At 43.8% G+C, this 18269-nt stretch overlaps 2 protein-coding genes across 5 annotated transcripts in view; both read right to left on the bottom strand.

Moving 5' to 3' along the window:
• Nucleotides 1-4150, bottom strand: part of CHPT1 (choline phosphotransferase 1) — a 39173-nt gene extending 35023 nt beyond the window's left edge. For all 4 annotated transcript variants that reach the window (XR_011075943.1, XM_068560162.1, XM_068560159.1 and 1 more), the window contains exon 1: nt 3878-4150. Coding sequence is in view for 3 of the 4 variants with exons in the window: in XM_068560162.1 (XP_068416263.1) it covers nt 3878-4150 (273 nt within the window). In the remaining variant the exon portion in view is untranslated. The remainder of the gene's footprint in view (nt 1-3877) is intronic.
• A 13988-nt stretch (nt 4151-18138) lies between these two features.
• MYBPC1 (myosin binding protein C1) overlaps nt 18139-18269 on the bottom strand; it is a 138137-nt gene continuing 138006 nt past the window's right edge. Inside the window, exon 32 of the mRNA XM_068561972.1 lies at nt 18139-18239. Coding sequence (XP_068418073.1) covers nt 18139-18239 — 101 coding nt within the window. The remainder of the gene's footprint in view (nt 18240-18269) is intronic.

Genomic DNA, 18269 nt, shown 5'->3' with positions numbered 1-18269 from the left:
AATGTAGGAATTGTATTAAAGAGGCTCTCAGGTCCTTCAAGCAGTCAGAATCTGTGATTCTATTTTAGGATTAAGGAGCCAAGGAACGGGGGCCAAGGACTATATACAGAGCAGCATTCAGACAGAATTGCTTCATCAAGGTGAGGGTGATGCAATTCAGTTTTTGTTTTCTGTTTGCCCCAACTCTTGCTTACTCATGTTAAAATTCCCCAGGCCAAATTGATTAAGTATTTAATCTAAGACCAGCTAAAACTGAATAACGGTGGAAAAACATCATCTCCCAAGATTACAATTTGTTATTTCATGCATGCAGGCAATAATTTAGCAAATATTTACCAAGCACCTGCTTTACGCAAGGCACTGTGCTGTGGAGAATGTGCAAATGGGCAATTGCTGTCTTAACTTAAAATATGGTAGACTGTCTTGCTCAGTAAGGATATACACAACCAAACATCACATCACACACATAACCAAAATAAAATGGAGACGTTCCACAAGAGAGCTACAAAGACCTGTGGTGGAAGTATAGCTTTCTGGCTTGGAATCCTGGTATCAGCTTAAAGAGGTTAATTTATTCCCCTTCCGTTTCCTCATCTATGATATGGGGATAATAATAATACCTTTTTGGAAAGTTGTTGAGAAGATTAAATGAGATAATAGACAAAAGCAGCTTAAATTAATGCCTAGTAGTAAGTAAAACCCGGTAAATGTCAGCAATCATTGTCATTATTATGGGAGTTTATAGGATTAAGTGGTTGGTTTGACTCCAGAGAAGAAAAAAAAATTTCCTAAGGATGTAGCATTAGGACTGGACACTGAGAGATGAAGTTGGACAGGAGAAAGGAAGAGGAAGGAGAAAAGAGAGGGACAAGAAGGAGAGAAATCTTTGCCATAAGAAGTAGTTCAGGGCTTCCCTGGTGGCGCAGTGGTTAAGAATCCGCCTGCCAACGCAGGGGACACGGGTTCGAGCCCTGGTCGGGGAAGACCCCACATGCCGTGGAGCAACTAAGCCTGCGCGCCACAACTACTGAGCCTGTGCTCTAGAGCCTGCGAGCCACAACTACTGAAGCCTGCACGGCTAGAGCCTGTGCTCTGCAACAAGAGAAGCCACCGCAATGAGAAGCCTGCGCATCGCAACGAAGAGTAGCCCCGGCTCACCACAACTAGAGAAAGCCCGCACACAGCAAGGAAGACCCAACACAGCCAAAAAAAAAAAAAAAAGTAGTTAAATTTGGCTGGAGCGGAAAGTTCCTTAAGGAAATGGTGGTGTGAAATACAGTTCAGAACACCACTGTAGAAGTTTAATATAAATCATTTAACTGTTTTTCTATTAATTTCCCTTCATCCCCAGTCATGTCCTAGAAATATCAATACAGTTAAAAAATAGATCAAATATTATTATTAATATAGATATGTAGTCAGCATTACATCCTCAATGGGTAGATAAACCCAAGCATCAGAGTCCAAAAACCATATGGGTTTTCCCTGACCCTTTCTGGAAGCAATTTGTCAAGTATGAAAAAGCACTAAGAATTCTTAAGTCTAAGAATCAGAAAACAAGTTTCAAGCCAAGTTAAAGTCACTTAACCCTCCAGGCCTCAATTTCCTCTTAATAAAAATGTATGCTACTATTACTTCAGGATGGATAGATAGAAGAAATACTAAAATGGTGTGATGGCCATTCTAGGAAGGGAAAAAACTTGCCAGCCTCCTTGAGTTGATATAAGACACAAATGCAATAATGGATGTGAACGTACGTTACACACCTAATAAGCATTACACAGAACACAAGGTATTTTTCCTACACATCACACAGAAAGGCAAGAACTGCAGATGAGATGGTGGTGGTATGTGGTAAAAAGAATCCGGCTTTGTAGTCAGACCGACTTGGGTCTGAACCCTGCCAGGTCCTGTCATTTACTAGCTCTGTGGCCTGAAAGCAAAATAGCCTGAACTGCTATGCTTCTTTTGTGCTATTGCTGGGATTTTATCAGACAGGCAATGTGAATCCGGTAATGGTGTTTCCCCTCACTGCTTCAGCCACTTGGAAGCAGTGCAGGATCTAATTACATTTCAGAAACTCTTCTCAGTTTCATTTTATTATTTCAACCCTTACTTCCCGTTTTTGGATCATTGCGATATTTTTTTTTTTGAAGAGTGCCTCAGATTCTTCCCACCTGCCACTTTTCTTTTTTTTTAAATGAGGCATAGCCTAAAAATTAATTTAATCATAATTTTACCTTTTCCATCAGCCCCCCACCCTCACCCCGACATCCCTAAACAGATTCTCTTGGACTTCTTGGTATGCCCTGCTTTTTGGAAGTGCTCAACAAATGGTTCTTAAATTAATAATAACATTGAAAAGTTCAAAATTTAACTGGCAAATATCAGAAATATCCAAATGCTGTTAGCCAAATCTAGGCCCAGTAAAAACTACATTTTACTATAGGTTTTCAGGACATTTTTAATACCAGTAATATTTGTAACGCGCTGAACAAATTCTAATTTTCTACATTTATCTGCATGTAATATATCATTTAGTCCTCACTGCATTCTTGTGAAATTGGTTTGGCAGGTATTATTTCTATTTTACACAGGGAATGCAAGACCCACATGTCACTCCATGCTGTGGCAGAGCCACATTAGAACTAAGCCTTCACTTCTAACCCAGTGCACTTTTCATTCTGGCGCACTGCCTCTGGGGAATTCTGCAAACAGGCTGCAACTTCCTTTTTTAAAAACAATATGTAAATGAATTAACAACGGGAACGTCTGCCGAAAAATCATATATAATAACATATCCATCAATCAGCAAGATATTCAATATGTTTAAAATGTAGGTTTCATCAAACACTTAAAAAATGGATCCATGTATGGAGGGCATGAAATATTCCCACTGTATTCCTGCTATCCAACCTCATCTCGAATTAGTTCTCCACAGTACCTATACTGAAATATGATTATAAACGGAGTTCTCTATTTGAGGGAAAAGAAAGCAATGTCACAAAACGTGCAATGTAATATTTATCCCATGTACTCTAAAAAGCTATATATGGGAGTAGCTCCCTCTGCCTCCCGACCCTTATCACACTCAGCCCAACGGATGCTCCTGCTTACCAAGTATAGAAAGCCCACATTATTTACTCGTCTTATTTTGGACATAGGTCAAATATTCATTGCTAATAAAAATCCGATGGCTTTTACGATCCCTGGGTCGTGAAGATAAGGATTAACACTTTGCTAATACTTTTGTTTTCCACGAGAAAGTCAACGAAGCAACGAGGAAGGAACCTCTTAAAAGTGACTTATCTCTGATCAGTGCTACCAGTAATTACAGGATCACTAGCGCAACCTTTGAGAAACGGACGGCTGAGTATAAAAGTGTCCAAAGGGCATCTCGGGCTTGGCCAACCCAACCACAATCCCCGGAGCCAGGCGGCACGGAGCTGGGGGTGTTCAGTGCCCAGTGCGCAAAGGAACCGCTTGGCGCGGGATGGGGAGGCGGCCAGGCAGGCAGGCGACCCCCGCTACCAGTGGCCGAGACCGCCCGTCCGCCGCCCGAAGGAGAGTGGGGGTGGACACGGGACTGGGCAGTGACCTTGACAGCCCCTCCGCCGTCCGGGGGAGGCTCGGGGTGGACATGGGACCGGGTAGCGGCGTGACAGCCTTCGGGCGGGCCGGGGAAGGGTCGGGGCGACTGCGGCGCGGGGGCAGAGGCGGGGTTCGCCCCTCCGCGGCCCCGAGAGGCTCGGCCGCGCGGGGGGCTCTCCGGGCGCCTCCAGAGGCGCACCCGGGGCGGGGCGAGCTCGGCTCGGGCCGGGGCCGCGGGGCTCCGGGGGAGAGCAGTTGGGGGGCCGCGGGCGGGCGGTGGCCCTACCTCCTCGGTGACCGTGGGGCAGTAAGAGATGAGCAGGAGCGTGGTGAGCAGGTTGATGGCGAGGCCCAGGAGGGTGATGGAGTTGGGGGCCATCCACAGCGGGATCCACTGGAGCAGCCAGGTCCAGTAGAGCTGCAGCGGCGGCTCAAGCAACGAGACGCCCGCGGCGCTGTAGCGGTGTTCCTCCAGCCGCCGCAGCTGCGCCGCGTTCAGCGGCTCCGCCAGCGCCTTCAGCCAGCGCGGCGCCGGCCTGACCCCGGCGCCCGCCGCCATGGCCGCCTGCGGGCCCCGCCGCTGCGAGCGAGCACAGCCCGCGCCGGGCGCCCGGGCGGGGACAGGTGGAGGGAGGGGCTCGCGGGCCCGGGCCTGCGCCGGCCCGGTCGGACTCGCCGGTCGGGCCCGCGGCCGAGGTCGAGGTCAGGCCGGGCCGCCCCTGGTCCCGGGGCCCCCGCCCCCAGAGCGGCCGGCGGCGGGGGGGCGGGGCCTCGGGGAGGGCTCCGGGAGAGACGGGAGGGGGAGGGGAGGGGGAGGGGAGGGGAGGGGAGGGGGCCGCCTACGCCCCGCGAGGTGTCAGGGCAGGTGGGACAGGCCCGCACTGGCCACCGGGTCACCGCGGTGGCTCCGCCGACTGTCACTTTCTAATTGGCGCGCAAAGGGCCCAGACTTCCCCAAGAGCCTGATGCACCTGCCTCTAAGACCCGATCCTTCTCCCGGGACGGCTGGTGACGCTCCCCAGAGGGAAGTCTCGACGGCTGGACAGTTAGAAGCGGGTTGCTCTAACTCATGCGGTGTGCACAGCTCAGATCTCCTAGTGTGCGAACGCCCTGGCCTTTAGCCACACTGCAGGACGCCGCAGCCTGGAGAGCCGGGGGGTGGGGAGCGGGGTATTGTGTGAGAACATGATTTTTGCACGTCTTGGGTCACCGGCATGAGGTCCCCATCCGTCGGCCTGAAGAGAGGTCTTGCCTGATAAACACACGGGCACAGTTCTTCCTTCCAACCCCGAGGACTGGGGCCCTGGCTGTGTATTAGCTCTAGAGAACCCTCACTTGCAGGTTCAGGGATCAAGGTTCAGGGTTCAGATTCCAAGGTATTGGACCTACCACTCAGGACTTAGAAACACCGTCTAACAAGGGGACTGAATGGTTGAAAGCCAAATAAATGCCTATTTCTCAGAGCATCTGATACCAATAACAATGGATATTTTTACACACGCCCTTCCTCCCAAAGACAGGGATCCAGGTGGTATCTTCCACTGGCCCACGGAGCAAGCATGCTTGCCACACAGTGGCAGTTCACCAGGCCCTTACCTCACAATGCACCCATTTAGACAGGGGATAGCCTGTCATAAACACGTCATTTTGCACAACCTTTGCCACTTGCCTTTTCCTTCACCTCCTGGTTCTTATCATTACGCACTTCTCTAAGGCATAGAACAAGCTCAGAAACTGCTTTCGTGATAGTTCGGTAGGGCAGCGGCTATCCGCAGGTGCAGTTTATCCCATAGATTCCACCACAACACCTTGGAGACAGGCCAACAAACTACTACCCAGCCCACCACCTGTTTCCATACAGCCCATAAGCTAAGTACAGCTTTTTAGACTTTTTTTTTTTGGCTGCCATTGGGTCTTCCTTGCTGTGCGTGGGCTTTTCTCTAGTTGCAGCGAGCAGGGGCTAGTCTTCGTTGCAGTGCGCGGGCTTCTCACTGCTGTGGCTTCTCTTGCTGCGGAGCACGGGCTCTAGGTGCATGGGCTTCGGTAGTTGTGGCACGTGGGCTCAGGAGTTGTGACACGTGCGCTCTAGAGCGCAGGCTTGGTCGTTTTGGAGCCCAGGCTTAATTGCTACCCGGCATGTAGAATCTTCCCCGACCAGGGATCGAACCTGTGTCCCCTGCATTGCCAGGAGGATTTTTAACCACTGCGCCACCAGGGAAGTCCCTAGACTTTTAAATGACTGAAAAAATTTTTTTTCTGTGATGCAAAATTACATGAAATTCATATTTCTGTGCCAAGAATAAAGCCATATTTATGCCTTACATATTGTTTATGACTGCTTTCATGCTCCAAGGGCAAAGTTCAGTGGTGTGACAGAGAGCATATGGCTCCCAAACCCTACAATATTGACTGTCTGGCATTTTACCATAAAAAAGATTAGCAATCCCTTCCTTAGAGCAATATGAGGGTGTCTGCAGACCAAACCATGCACTGCATATACATCTCCTAATCTTTAATGTGAAAAATGATGCTGACAAATGCAGGAAAGGAATCAGAACGACAGAGATCCACTTTTAACTATGTTGGTTTTTTGTACAGTAAACTTGGAAATACCTGTCTTTTAACTTAGTGCCATGAGTAAGCCAAGGAAAAGTCCTTTTCCAGGTAAATAAATTTAACTATATTACAGATAATTTCTAATATACATGAAGAACATCAGAAAGAATGAAAGGGCAAGCCATAAACGGGAAAAAGGTATTTCCCTCAAATAAAATCCATATTGAATAGTACCCAGATCATATAAAGAATTCCTAAAAATCCACAAGAAATAGAAAAACAATAAACTAGATTTATGTTCAGATATCTATAACAAAAGCCCCAAAACGTGGTGACATAAACAAAATAGAAGTTTATTTCTCTCTCACATAAGTTTAGAATTGACAGCCCAGGACTGGGATGGTGGGTCCATGGTCGTCAGGAACCCAAGCTCTTCTGTCTTTCTGCTCCAACATCCTCACTCTGGCTTCCACCTACAAGGTCATCTCTTGGTTCTGAACAGGCTGCTGTAGTGCCAGCCATCCTATTTGTATTTCAAGCAGCAGGAAAGTGGAAGAGGGTAGGAAAAAAGCTGATGCCACTCAACTCAGCCAGCAAAGTAGAATGCTTTTTCAGAAGTCCCTAACAACAGTTGTACATACCTCCCACTGGCCAGAACTTAATCACCAGCCTACCTAAGTTCAAGTGTTATCAAGGGAGAATAGATGGGTACAATCATTTGGTAAAACAGTCTGGCATTATCTGGTAAAGTTGATGTGCCCATACCCTGTAACATCACAATTCTGATCCTGGAGTGTATCCCAGAGAAATTCTTGCACGTGTCCTAGGAAACACATATAAGACCATTCATAGCATCTTTGTACAGTAATCAAAAGCTGTAAATAACCTAAATGTCTACCAATTCTGAATGGATAAATAAACTGTGGTATTTTCACATAATTTAATATTATTTAGCAAGTTTAATAAGCTATGCTTATTAACATAGATAAATTGCACAAGCATAATACTGAGTGACAAAAAAGCTTACAGAAAAAATGCACACAGTATGATTTCATTCATATACAGTTCAAAGACAGGCAAGATTTTGTGTTTAGGAATACGTACATATGTGGCAAAGCTATGAAGAAAAGGAAAAAATGATGAATACAATTCCAGAGAGTCGTTACTCCTGGTAGAGAGGAAAGAAGATGGGACTGTGGAAGGGCACACAGATGGCTTCAAAAATATTGGTAATTGTATGAGTTAGGATACAAAACTACAGAGGCTGAAACAGGATAGATGTTAATTTTTTTCACACCTAATTGGGTAGACAATCCAGGGCTGGTATGGCAGCTCCAAGGTGTCAGGGACACAGATTTCTTCCATTTTATTAGTCTGACACCTTAGTGTGTTGCCCTTGTCCTTGTGGTCAGAAATGGCTGGCCACAACTTCCAATCAGTTGCAAGGGGGAAAAGAGGGGAGATCCTGTGTTCCTTTCCTTTTAAGGGCATGGCCTACAGATGCACACATTGCCCTGCTTTCATCCCATTGGCCAGAACTTGGTCACATGGTTACATTTAGCTGCAAAAGAGGCTGGAAATGAAGGCTTTAGCAGGCCAACCATTTTTCCAGCTAAGAAATTTCTATTGAAAAGTGGGGGAATGGATATTGGAGTGTCACCTAGCTGTCTCAACCACAGTTTTTAAACGAGGTAATAGGAACATGGTATTCATTTTATTATTATTTATGCTATATGTATGTGTAATCCTTTTCTTTTGCAAATATGGAATAGTTAAAAAGTAGTAAAAGTCAAAAATTAAAAAAAAAAAAAGCACAAAAAAAGCACATCTTTAACACTCATGCTCCTAAGCTGCTTTTCACCTTTCCCATGGTTTTTATTTTTTGAGGGGCGGGGAGGGGGGGGTGGTGGGGGGCGGCGGTTGGTGAATTTTTGGAAATTTCAAATTAATTCAAGGCGTATCTGTCTAATGTCAAAGAAAAGTAGATTAGAGATTTCCTATTATTTTACCTCTTGCATCATGGCTTCCTTTGATTATCATGGTTTATTACATAGTGATTGATATCTATATAATTTTTCCTTTTCCTGAACAAACATGGCAGCTTACACTTAGGAGTTCCTATGCTATGCCAGGAACTGTTCTGAGCATCAGGAGTTATTTCATTTAATCCTCACAAAAATCCTAGGAAGTAGGTACCATTATTAGTCCGCATTTTGCAGATGAGGAAATTGGAACACAGTGAGGTTCAATAGCTTGCCCATGATTGCTAGAATAGAGATACAGCCAAGATTCCAGCCAGTGTCGTCAGAGTCCAGAGCCTGCACTCCTACCTATGGCTAAATGTCACCTAATAAGTTACATATATTAAATACCAGACTTAGATGAGTATTTTTGTCAATATTAAGCAGTCCTTTTTCTATATATATCATCTTACTAAATTTACTGAAACTGATGAATCAATCATTCCCTTGCTCAGAGGACTTTGGTAAAGTCCAACCTCCCTAGCTTGGCATTCTAAGGTCCACTCTTCTTTTCCAGTCTTATCTCCCAAGTGTCTCTTCCCTCACTCCCCTCCCTAAGTCCGATGCTCCAGCTTCACGGGTCCATTAGCTGTTCCTAAACATACCAAGCGCTTCCTCATGCCCCGCCCCACTTTGCTCCCTGGGCTTGGGGAGTACCTTCCATCCCTCATCACCCCTAAAACATGGCTTATCAGTCAAGGCTCAGCTTAGATTCCACCTTCTCTGAGATGGCCTCTCCTATTCTTCCAGTTGACCTCTCCTGCTTCCACACAGAGTACCTTGTACCTTGTGATCCAGTCTGTCTTGGGGCACTTATTTATGTACTGATCTGTTTCTTGTCCAGCGTCAGAGTATCAGGACCACATCCCTGCACCGAGCGTGTTCCTGAGTTCTTGGCACCCAGCAGACATCCATACTTCTAAAAACTCTTTGTTTTGAAATAGTAGACTCACAGAAAGTTGCAAAAATTGTACAGAGAGATCCCGGGTACTCATCCCCCAGCCTTTCCCAACGTCTTACGTATCCACGGTACAAGAGGCACCCACAAGTTTTTAGTTGGTTGCTTATCTTGGTTTTATTACTGGTTCTTTTTGCGTAACTTGCACTCACATTTCAAATCTTCTTCCTCAGCGTCTTCAACATCTAGGCCAACTTCCCACAAAATGTTATTGTCTCATATAGCCACATTAGGTGTAAAATAACTGCTTCAAAAAGCCCCTGACTTTCATTGGTTTGGAAAAAGGCATGGATTGCAATCAAGAAATCACCTGGCTAGATTTGCTGTGTAGCAGAATTTTATCATTCAGGGAGTCAAGCTATCTGTGTAAGGGTTTAGAGCTTTGGACCCACAGGCTAGAGTATTTAGGAAGATTAGTATAGTTCTGTAGTATATACTTGCCTTTTCTCATTTACTTGCTTTGGTTTATTTTGTTTTTATAGTTTTGTACTTTGTGACTCTAAAGTCTAAATTTTATAGAACCATGGAACCTTACAAAATACACGAGCAGAATACAGTTGTCAATAACAGATTGACAAAAACCTTTGCTGTCTTCTCGAGAAATGCTTAATTTCTGGAACAAGGTCAGAAAAGCAAATTTCACAACAGAATCCCTCAGATGTTGTAACTGTGCTTTTTATCTGAAATTGCAAAAGTGATTTAGGGTTGGAAACTGATTTCCCTCAGAGACACAGTTCTTAGCATTCTGCCCTATTTATATCCTTTAACTGTCTTTTATTTATTATCCTTTTCTGAGTTCACATCCTACTGCTTTAAAATGTTTTCCATGGTACGATTTGAGGGCACTAGAGGGAATCCGCTTCCTCAAAAATTCCTTCTTCAGCAATCTGAGGTGAGTAAAGCCCCACAATGAGTTATTCCTATTTTGGGGTTGGGGCTTTTAGGATAAGCAGAGTAGGTCAGACTTCCACGTTAGGTTAGGTCATTATCAAAAACACCTTAGGAGGGCTTCCCTGGTGGCACAGTGGTTAAGAATCCGCCTGCCAGTGCAGGGGACATGGGTTCGAGCCCTGGTCCGGGAAGATCCCACATGCCGTGGAGCAACTAAGCCCGTGCACCACAACTACTGAGCCTGCGCTCTAGAGCCCGCGAGCCACAACTACTGAAGCCTGCACGCCTAGAGCCTGTGCTCTGCAACAAGAGAAGCCACCGCAATGAGAAGCCCACGCACCGCAATGAAGAGTAGCCCCTGCTCGCCACAACTAGAGGAAGCCCGCGTGCAGCAACGAAGGCCCAATGCAGCCACAAGTAAATAAATAAATAAATTTATGTTTAAAAAATAACACCTTAGGTGTGATGCTTTTATCAGAATGTCTTTCCTCTGAGACACCTGAGAGAGAATGGCTCCAAATAAATAGCCATGCAAGGAACTTGCGAGAAAGAGGGCTGAAGCTGAACTCCCAACATGATCGAGCACAGGAATCACCTGGAGATTCTGTGATAATTCAGGTTCTGAGTTAGCGGATCTGGAGAGAGAGCGGAGGGAAGAGTTTTCATTCCTAAGAAGCTCCCAGGTGATGCTGATGCCGCTGGGAACGGACCACATTTTGACTGATGAGGGACTGAAGCATACTGAGTCTCAGGAGGCTTGGGTGGAGGCTCAGCTCTGAGCAGGCCCCAGGTGGAAGGGGGACGGGGCACAACGAGGAGACACAGGGCTGAGGACAATTAAAGGATAAGAAAGGCCAGGCTGGCTCACTTAATTTTGGTTAAACCTGTTCTTTCTAGGGCAAAGAAGGGATATATAGATAGATATCAAATTTTTCTATTTTATTTTTCTATTTTCTATTTTATATATATATATATATATATATATATATATATATATATATAACTGATTATATAATACCACCTACAGTGGAATTGAGATCTACTTGTTGGTCCTCAGTGAGGGTGTTTGTTGTTCAGTGTTGATGAGTCTTTTCTAACATTCTGCTGTGCTTCCCAGACTGGGATACGTTTAGCTCCCTGACAATATGCTTGGAACAACATCCATTTGAAGATCTGGGAAGAAAAAAATTACTTTTCTATTAAATAAACTCATATATCATGGAGAAGAAGGTAGCATGTGGATAAACTTTAATGAATAGCATGTGAGGGGTGGTGGCAGTGGCTTCACGCTGGGCTCTCACAACCTGTCCAAAGTTCTCCTTTCTTCTGCAGAGAGGAGGGCTGTCGAGGTAGACAGGGGGAAGAACCTGTGACGGAGACAATGCCCGCGAAGCACAGAAGCAGGAGCTCTTTTCTTTCTAGTGTTGATTTTCTCACTGCCGTTTCCTCTTTCTTTAGTTCCTTGTCTGGTGAGGTTGTTTCTGGCTTCATTTCTGTTTCGCTGCTCTTGACTGCCCTTCCCTCTGTACAAATAATAATGTGTTGGTCTGTCCTCCTTTCCTCCCTCCTACTTGACGTTGATCTTGGTCTTGGCCTTCACTGAGCCCTTTCTTGCCACGCGCTCCCTGTCTGTCCATCACTGTTGCTTAACTTCTTCAGGGAGTGGAGTTACTAAAGGCAGACTTTGGGTCAAAGTCCATGCTGGCCACTATGAAGGCTTGAGAGTCATGGAAAGACCCAGGAAACAACTTGTCTCACCGATGAACTCCCGCTTCTATTGCAAGATAATGTTTCTTGAGCCTTAGCTAGGAGCTATTAAGAAGCACATAAAAATAACACCACATATAGAGGCTCTGTCCCTTCTTGGCAACCTCCACTATTACCCTACCTGCCTCCAGCTCAGTGGTACTGCCCAGGGCAGAAATGAGAACTGAGTTTACAGTGAGCCCACTTGGACACTCAGGAATGAGGCTGGGATGACCCGCCCAATGGCACTTTATCCCATAGCTTGCAGGGGATACATCATTTGGCTCTCTAGTGCTTGGAACCTTCCAAATGACCACATGACTTCAAATCAGCTTTAGTTTATTTTGAAACGTGGCTCCCTTCCAATTACTCCTCACCCCAGTTGTCCAAGAGGGATGCATTACAAACTCTGAATAGTGGTTCCTTTCTTTGCCACAGTGTTGCTGGTAACGCCTAGTTATTTTTTCTTTCTTTCTTCTTCTTCTTTTTTTCATTAACTTAAAAAAATTTTTAAGCCAAGGTTTTTAAATTAGTGTATAATATCTTTAATGTATTTTCTTGGTCTCCAAGACTAGGATGAAGGTGAGAGGAGAAGGCTGGAAGGATGAAATCTCTTGCCTGTGGATAGCTGTGTAAGTGCTTATCTATGAAAAACAGAGACGTTCTCTCTAAAGCTATCGCTTGGGAGAAGAAGATGTTATGGTCAATTACCCACTTGAGTGCAAGGTTTTTGCCTTTAAAGATGTGAGTCTGCCAGTGCCCCAAGCCACACTCTGAGTGACCCCCCTGGGAGTGTTTAACTGACCTGTCACCTCCCTGGTGTTTTGTCCCTAGCAATCAACTCCAGATGGAAGAAAAATATTTATCTAGGCCAGAGGCTACTCCAGCCAATGCATCTGGGGACAGAGAGAGATCATCAGGTGAGTTTAAGAGGGTGATGACAGCCCTTCGAACCAGGAGAATTGGTCATTCCATTAGTGCGTTTGTTTCTCTCGTCCATTCTAAGTTATCAAAGTTTAATTACAAAGGATTATATAAATACCTACATGTAGCAATCAGCTAAATCTTTGGTGCAAGGATGGTAATTAGTGACCCAGCTAAAATAAGGAAATAAAGATAGAGTTCAATTTAGAATCAAGTAATATTACAGGGGGAGCTGGTGAGAAGTCTGTCTGCTTTTTTTATTCCTTATTCTACTACTCCTAGGAAAAGAAGGCCAAATTTGTATTTCTAGAATTCCATTCAAAGGAACTGAAGTGAGGAAGGAGATGGAGGGTCAGGCCTGGAGTCAGGGGAGAAGAAGTGGTGATAGTGGAGAGGTGAGAGAGATCTTAGTAAAGGAGAGTGAGGAGGGGACCCAGGAAAGGGAACAGAGGTGGTTGGGGGCTGGCTGACCCCTCGTTTTTATAGCTCACGTACATAAATGTTTAGCAGTTATAAATCAAGCTAACCAATGGTTAATAAAATAGTTGTAGCCTCCAGTTTTTTGGGGGGATACCCTCATCATGACTTGGAAGGCTAGATTTGAATGTAGAATTATCCAAGTCTTCAGAGATACTTGCCAAAATATTGTGGCCCACCGAGGCTCAGGTCTCCCTGCGCTTTCCGCCCTGCTCCCTCCTGCACCATGAGGGGTCGCAGGTGTACACAGGCAGTTGCCCTGCCTCATGCGCAAGCTCAGTCAGATCCTCCACACCCCAACTCCCTGACAAACAGGTGCCTCTAGGCCACCCATTGGGCCTCAGGGTATATATTCTGGCCACTTGGTTCTTCCTTGGGGGTTTGAACTCAAGGAAAAGGCCCACGAAATCTTTAAAAGTGGACTTGGGTGCCATCTGCAAGAAAGGGGGGTTTGTAAGAGTTCTAAGTATGCACATCCCCTTGGTTCCATGGCCTCCCTAATTTGTGGAGGGAGATGTGGCTAGAGGAGGGCCAGAGTGAGGCTCTGGAAAATACAGAGGTCCCTCTTGCCCAGGTCCAAGGCTAATACTAAGTGGTAAAACTGTCCAGTCTCCCCACAAAGAACATGTTTAAATGTAGCAGATAAAGGGAATTCTCTGGCGGTCCAGTGGTTAGGACTTGGTGCTTTCACTGCCACGGGGCCCGGGTTCGATCCCTGGTTGGGGAACTAAGGTCCCACAAACTGTGCGGCGTGGCCAAAAAAAAAAAAAAAAAGTAGCAGGTAAATAGCCAAGCTCTGGCCTTGGAGGTTGAAAGACCCCAGGTCCACACTTGTCAAGGAAGTTTCAGAGTCACTTGTCTTTGGCTGGACTCTACTGGGTTGGACCATAGGCATCCTGCAGTCACCAGTATAGCCTGAAGACCAGAGGCCTTTCCTTCTCTCCATTTTCTAGGCACCAAGAAAGATTCCAGTTGACCCAGGGCCTGAGATAGGACCCAGAAGGAGGACAGAGAGAATTTCTCAATCTCTCTGGCTAGTGGGGAGCTCAGAGTCATAGTTAATTTGATTTAGAAAAATAAAATCATGTGGCATGTCCTGTACTCCAACCTAGTGTGATACATGCATTGATAATAACAAATACATAAACCACATGATCCGATTTCTGAATCCTTATGGTGTTCTCTTACGCCTGCAGCATGCTCTGTTTATGTGCTTCCCTTTGGGTGGTAGTCTCGTATATTATCAATTTCTTGAAGGCAGGAAGTGGCTTATTTCTCACTGAGTTCCTAGCTGAATCCATCACAGTGCCATGTACACATCAGACATTCAAGAACTCATTTGTTGAGTTGAATAGAATGTTTCAGAAATCAATTTAAAAATGAGTGGTTAAGCAGTATGGTACTGGCACAAAAACAGAAATATAGATCAATGGAACAGGATAGAAAGCCCAGAAATAAACCCATGCACCTATGGTCAATTAATCTATGACAAAGGAGGCAAGAATATACAATGGAGAAAAGACAGTCTCTTCAATAAGTGGTGCTGGGAAAACCGGACAGCTTCATGTACAAGAATGAAATTAGAACATTCTCTAACACCACACATAAAAATAAACTCAAAATGGATCAAAGACCTAAATGTAAGGCCAGACACCATAAAATTCTTAGAGGAAAACATAGGCAGAACACTCTTTGACATAAATGGCAGTAATATCATCCTTGACCCACCTCCTGGAGTTATGAAATTAAAAACAAAAATAAACAAATGGGACCTAATTAAACTTAAAAGCTTCTGCACAGTAAAGGAAACCATAAACAAAATGAAAGACAACGCACAGAATGGGAGAAAATATTTGCAAATGAAGTGACAAACGAGGGATTAATCTCCAAAATATACAAACAGCTTATGCATCTCAATATCAACAAACAAACAACCCAATCAAAAAATGGGCAGAAGATCTAAATAGACATTTCTCCAAAGAAGACAGATGTCCAAAAAGCACATGAAATGATGCTCAACATCACTAATTATCAGAGAAATGCAAATCCAAACTACAAGGAAGTATCACCCTATACCAGTCAGAATGGCTATCATCAAAAAGTCTATAAACAATAAATGCTGGAGAAGGTGTGGAGAAAAGGGAACCCTGGGAACCCTCCTACACTGTTGGTAGGAATGTAAATTGGTCCAACCACTATGGAGAACAGTATGGAGGTTCCTTTAAAAACTAAAAATAGAACTACCATATGATCCAGCAATCCCACTCCTGAGCACATATCTGGAGAAAACCGTGGTTTGAAAGGATACATGCACCCCAATGTTCATTGCAGCACTATCTGCAATACCTAAGACATGGAAGTAACCTAAATGTCCATTGACAAATTAATGGATACAGAAGATGTGGTACATATATACAATGGAATATTACTCAGCCATAAAAAAGAATGAAATAATGCCATTTGCAGCAACATGGATGGACCTAGAGATGATCATACTAAGTGAAGTAAGTCAGACAGAGAAAGACAAGTAACATATGGTATCACTCATATGTGGAATCTAATTTTTAAAAAATGATACAAATGAACTCATTTACAAAACAGAAACAGACTTAACAGATATCAAAACCAAACTTGTGGTTACCAAAGGGGAAACATCAGGAGTTCAGGATTAACATACACACACTACTATATGTAAGATAGATAACCAGCAAGGACCTACTGAATAGCACAGGAAATTCTACTCAATATTCTGTGATAACCTATATGAGAAAAGAATCTGAAAAAGAATGAATATATGTATATGTATAACTGAATCACTTTGCTGTACACCTGAAACTAACACAGCATTGTAAATCAACTATACTCCAATAAAATTTTTAAAAATAAAAATAAAAGTGAGTGGTTAAGGATGTATTGCCTTATTCCAATGTTTCTTGGAACTAGTAGGGTTTTTTTCTACTTCTATATTAACCTACATGAAAACATTCATTAAGCTTTCTTTTAAAGTGAGTAAATAGTGTAATGCTTTAAAAATTTTTAATGTTGTATGTTTAGCTCCCCAAAAGAATTTTTGGTAAATCCTGTGATATAATGTTTTTCTTTAATAGAACAAAATTTAAACAAAATTAGAACAAAATTATAGGAAAGCTAATAGCAATGACAGCTTCTGATATTTTTTGTTCTTTGCAGTTTCAAAATAGATGTTTTCTTCCTCATGGGAACTTTACAGTAAGTACCCTTAATATGAGGAGACATCATATGTAGAAAAATAACATTACCTAGCATACAATACAGTTAGAGTGGATAAGTCATGACTGGGGAAACAATATTTTGTAAAAATGCTCTATAGTTTCATTTAGGCAATGTTTATAAAAGGCATAACAAACTTGACCATGACTTGGCAAAACAGGTCAATGAGTATCTGAGTTAAGCAACCAGTCCAGAAGCTGCACTGAGGCCCTGACCCTGCAGCGGGCTGCGGGGACCACGCCGACAAGTTTGGCCACACTCTTGTTTGTTTGGTTTGCACATGGAAGTATGGTCTTCACGTCTTCATAGATTAGCCAGATTTCTCTTATGTAAAATATCTTAGGCAATAATGTGTAAATAGGTTTCCTGATTAACATGGGTATTTACATAGGAATTGCACACATTATTATTTTGAAGGTAATTGAGAACATGGGGTGATAGCCAATATTCTTAACAGACATAAGGCAAGATCACCAACCAAACAAAACAGAAAAAGAGGCAGCCGCCAGAGTTTGGACAAGAACTCAAGTTTTCCCTTGCTTTTCCCAAAAGTACTGCAACTACCTGGATCATCCACTCCTTCCCTTTATGAGCCCCACAACTACCACCCAGGTTCCTATCATCACATCTTCCCAGCTCTGATCTGGAAAGAAAGCAGAGCAGAAACTTTAAGATGCTGTCCCAGGATGCTGTGGGTCTCCCTGTAGGTCAGGATATATTTAGCTCCTAGAACAAAAGGCCAAAAGAACAAAAGGGAGGGAGGCGAGGGAGAAAACAATAATGGTATGGTACTTTACTCCCCCTTCTACTCCACTTCCCTAACGGAAACTTTCTCTGTAACATCAGGAAGAGTGAAGGATGCTGCTGAAAAGATTACAGGCTTGTACGAAGGTTTCTCAGTTTCTAGATTTTGGGAAAGGTTTTCATCAGTTTGAATGGAGGCCATCAGCAAATTCTAAATCTGTAACTGCTCTGTAGTCTGCAACAGCTCTCCATCACTGTGACTAGCTGTTTTGGCAGGAACTCTGGTGGATCTGGCCAGGATGCTATGCCAGAGACATGATTTGGGTCAGGCCTGAGTTCGGTAGCATCTTGGCTCCCAGCCTTCGTCCTCCGTTCTGTCTGATCATGCAACCCGAAACACATAAACGAATACTGTGTCATTTCATCATAAACACTTCAGATTTATTGTACCATTCATTGAATACATTTTCCCTTCTGTTGAGAAAACTTGTCTGAAAGACTTTAAAAAGTCTTGTAATGACTTTAAATGGGAAAAAGGGCACAGATCCACTGGTGTTAAGTAGGGTTGTATGAAATAAACAACTCTTCTTTGCTTAGAAAAATCTCTTAGATCAAAAGAAAGATGGGTTTTCAAGATTCTATTACGGTGTATTGTACTGTTTTTTTACTCTAGGGGAAAACAAAGCATTTAGAGCTTACTATTTTAAATTAAAATAAATGCTTTTGCTTATTCTATAGCTTGCTTTTTTTGGAAAGTACACTGACCAAGCACAGACAACAATGACCAAAATGCTAACTTCAAATGAGATTTTGTTTGCAATTTTTAATTAAGCAATCTGTGCAAACATCTTTTTTTTTTTCTTCAACATCAGGAGGAAAGAAAACAACCACACTTGGGAGCCTGGTAGCAAAACAGAAAACGCTTTCTCATTGCAACCCGATTTCAAAGCAGTGGTGAGCAGAGAGGCAGTGCCCAGGCCCTTAGTATTCCTCAGGATTGCTTGAGTGCAACTTTCGCAAATAGGAATCAATTACGTTAGGAGGCACACCTTGCAAGAGGAGCCTGCAGAAGGAAAGACCACCTAGAAAGGACGAGAAGGAAAAGGCAAAGT

The sequence above is a fragment of the Eschrichtius robustus genome, chromosome 13, assembly GCF_028021215.1.
Source record: "Eschrichtius robustus isolate mEscRob2 chromosome 13, mEscRob2.pri, whole genome shotgun sequence".
NCBI lineage: Eukaryota > Metazoa > Chordata > Mammalia > Artiodactyla > Eschrichtiidae > Eschrichtius > Eschrichtius robustus.
Note: the sequence above shows the minus strand (reverse complement) of the source record. Positions and strands in the feature narration are given on the sequence as shown.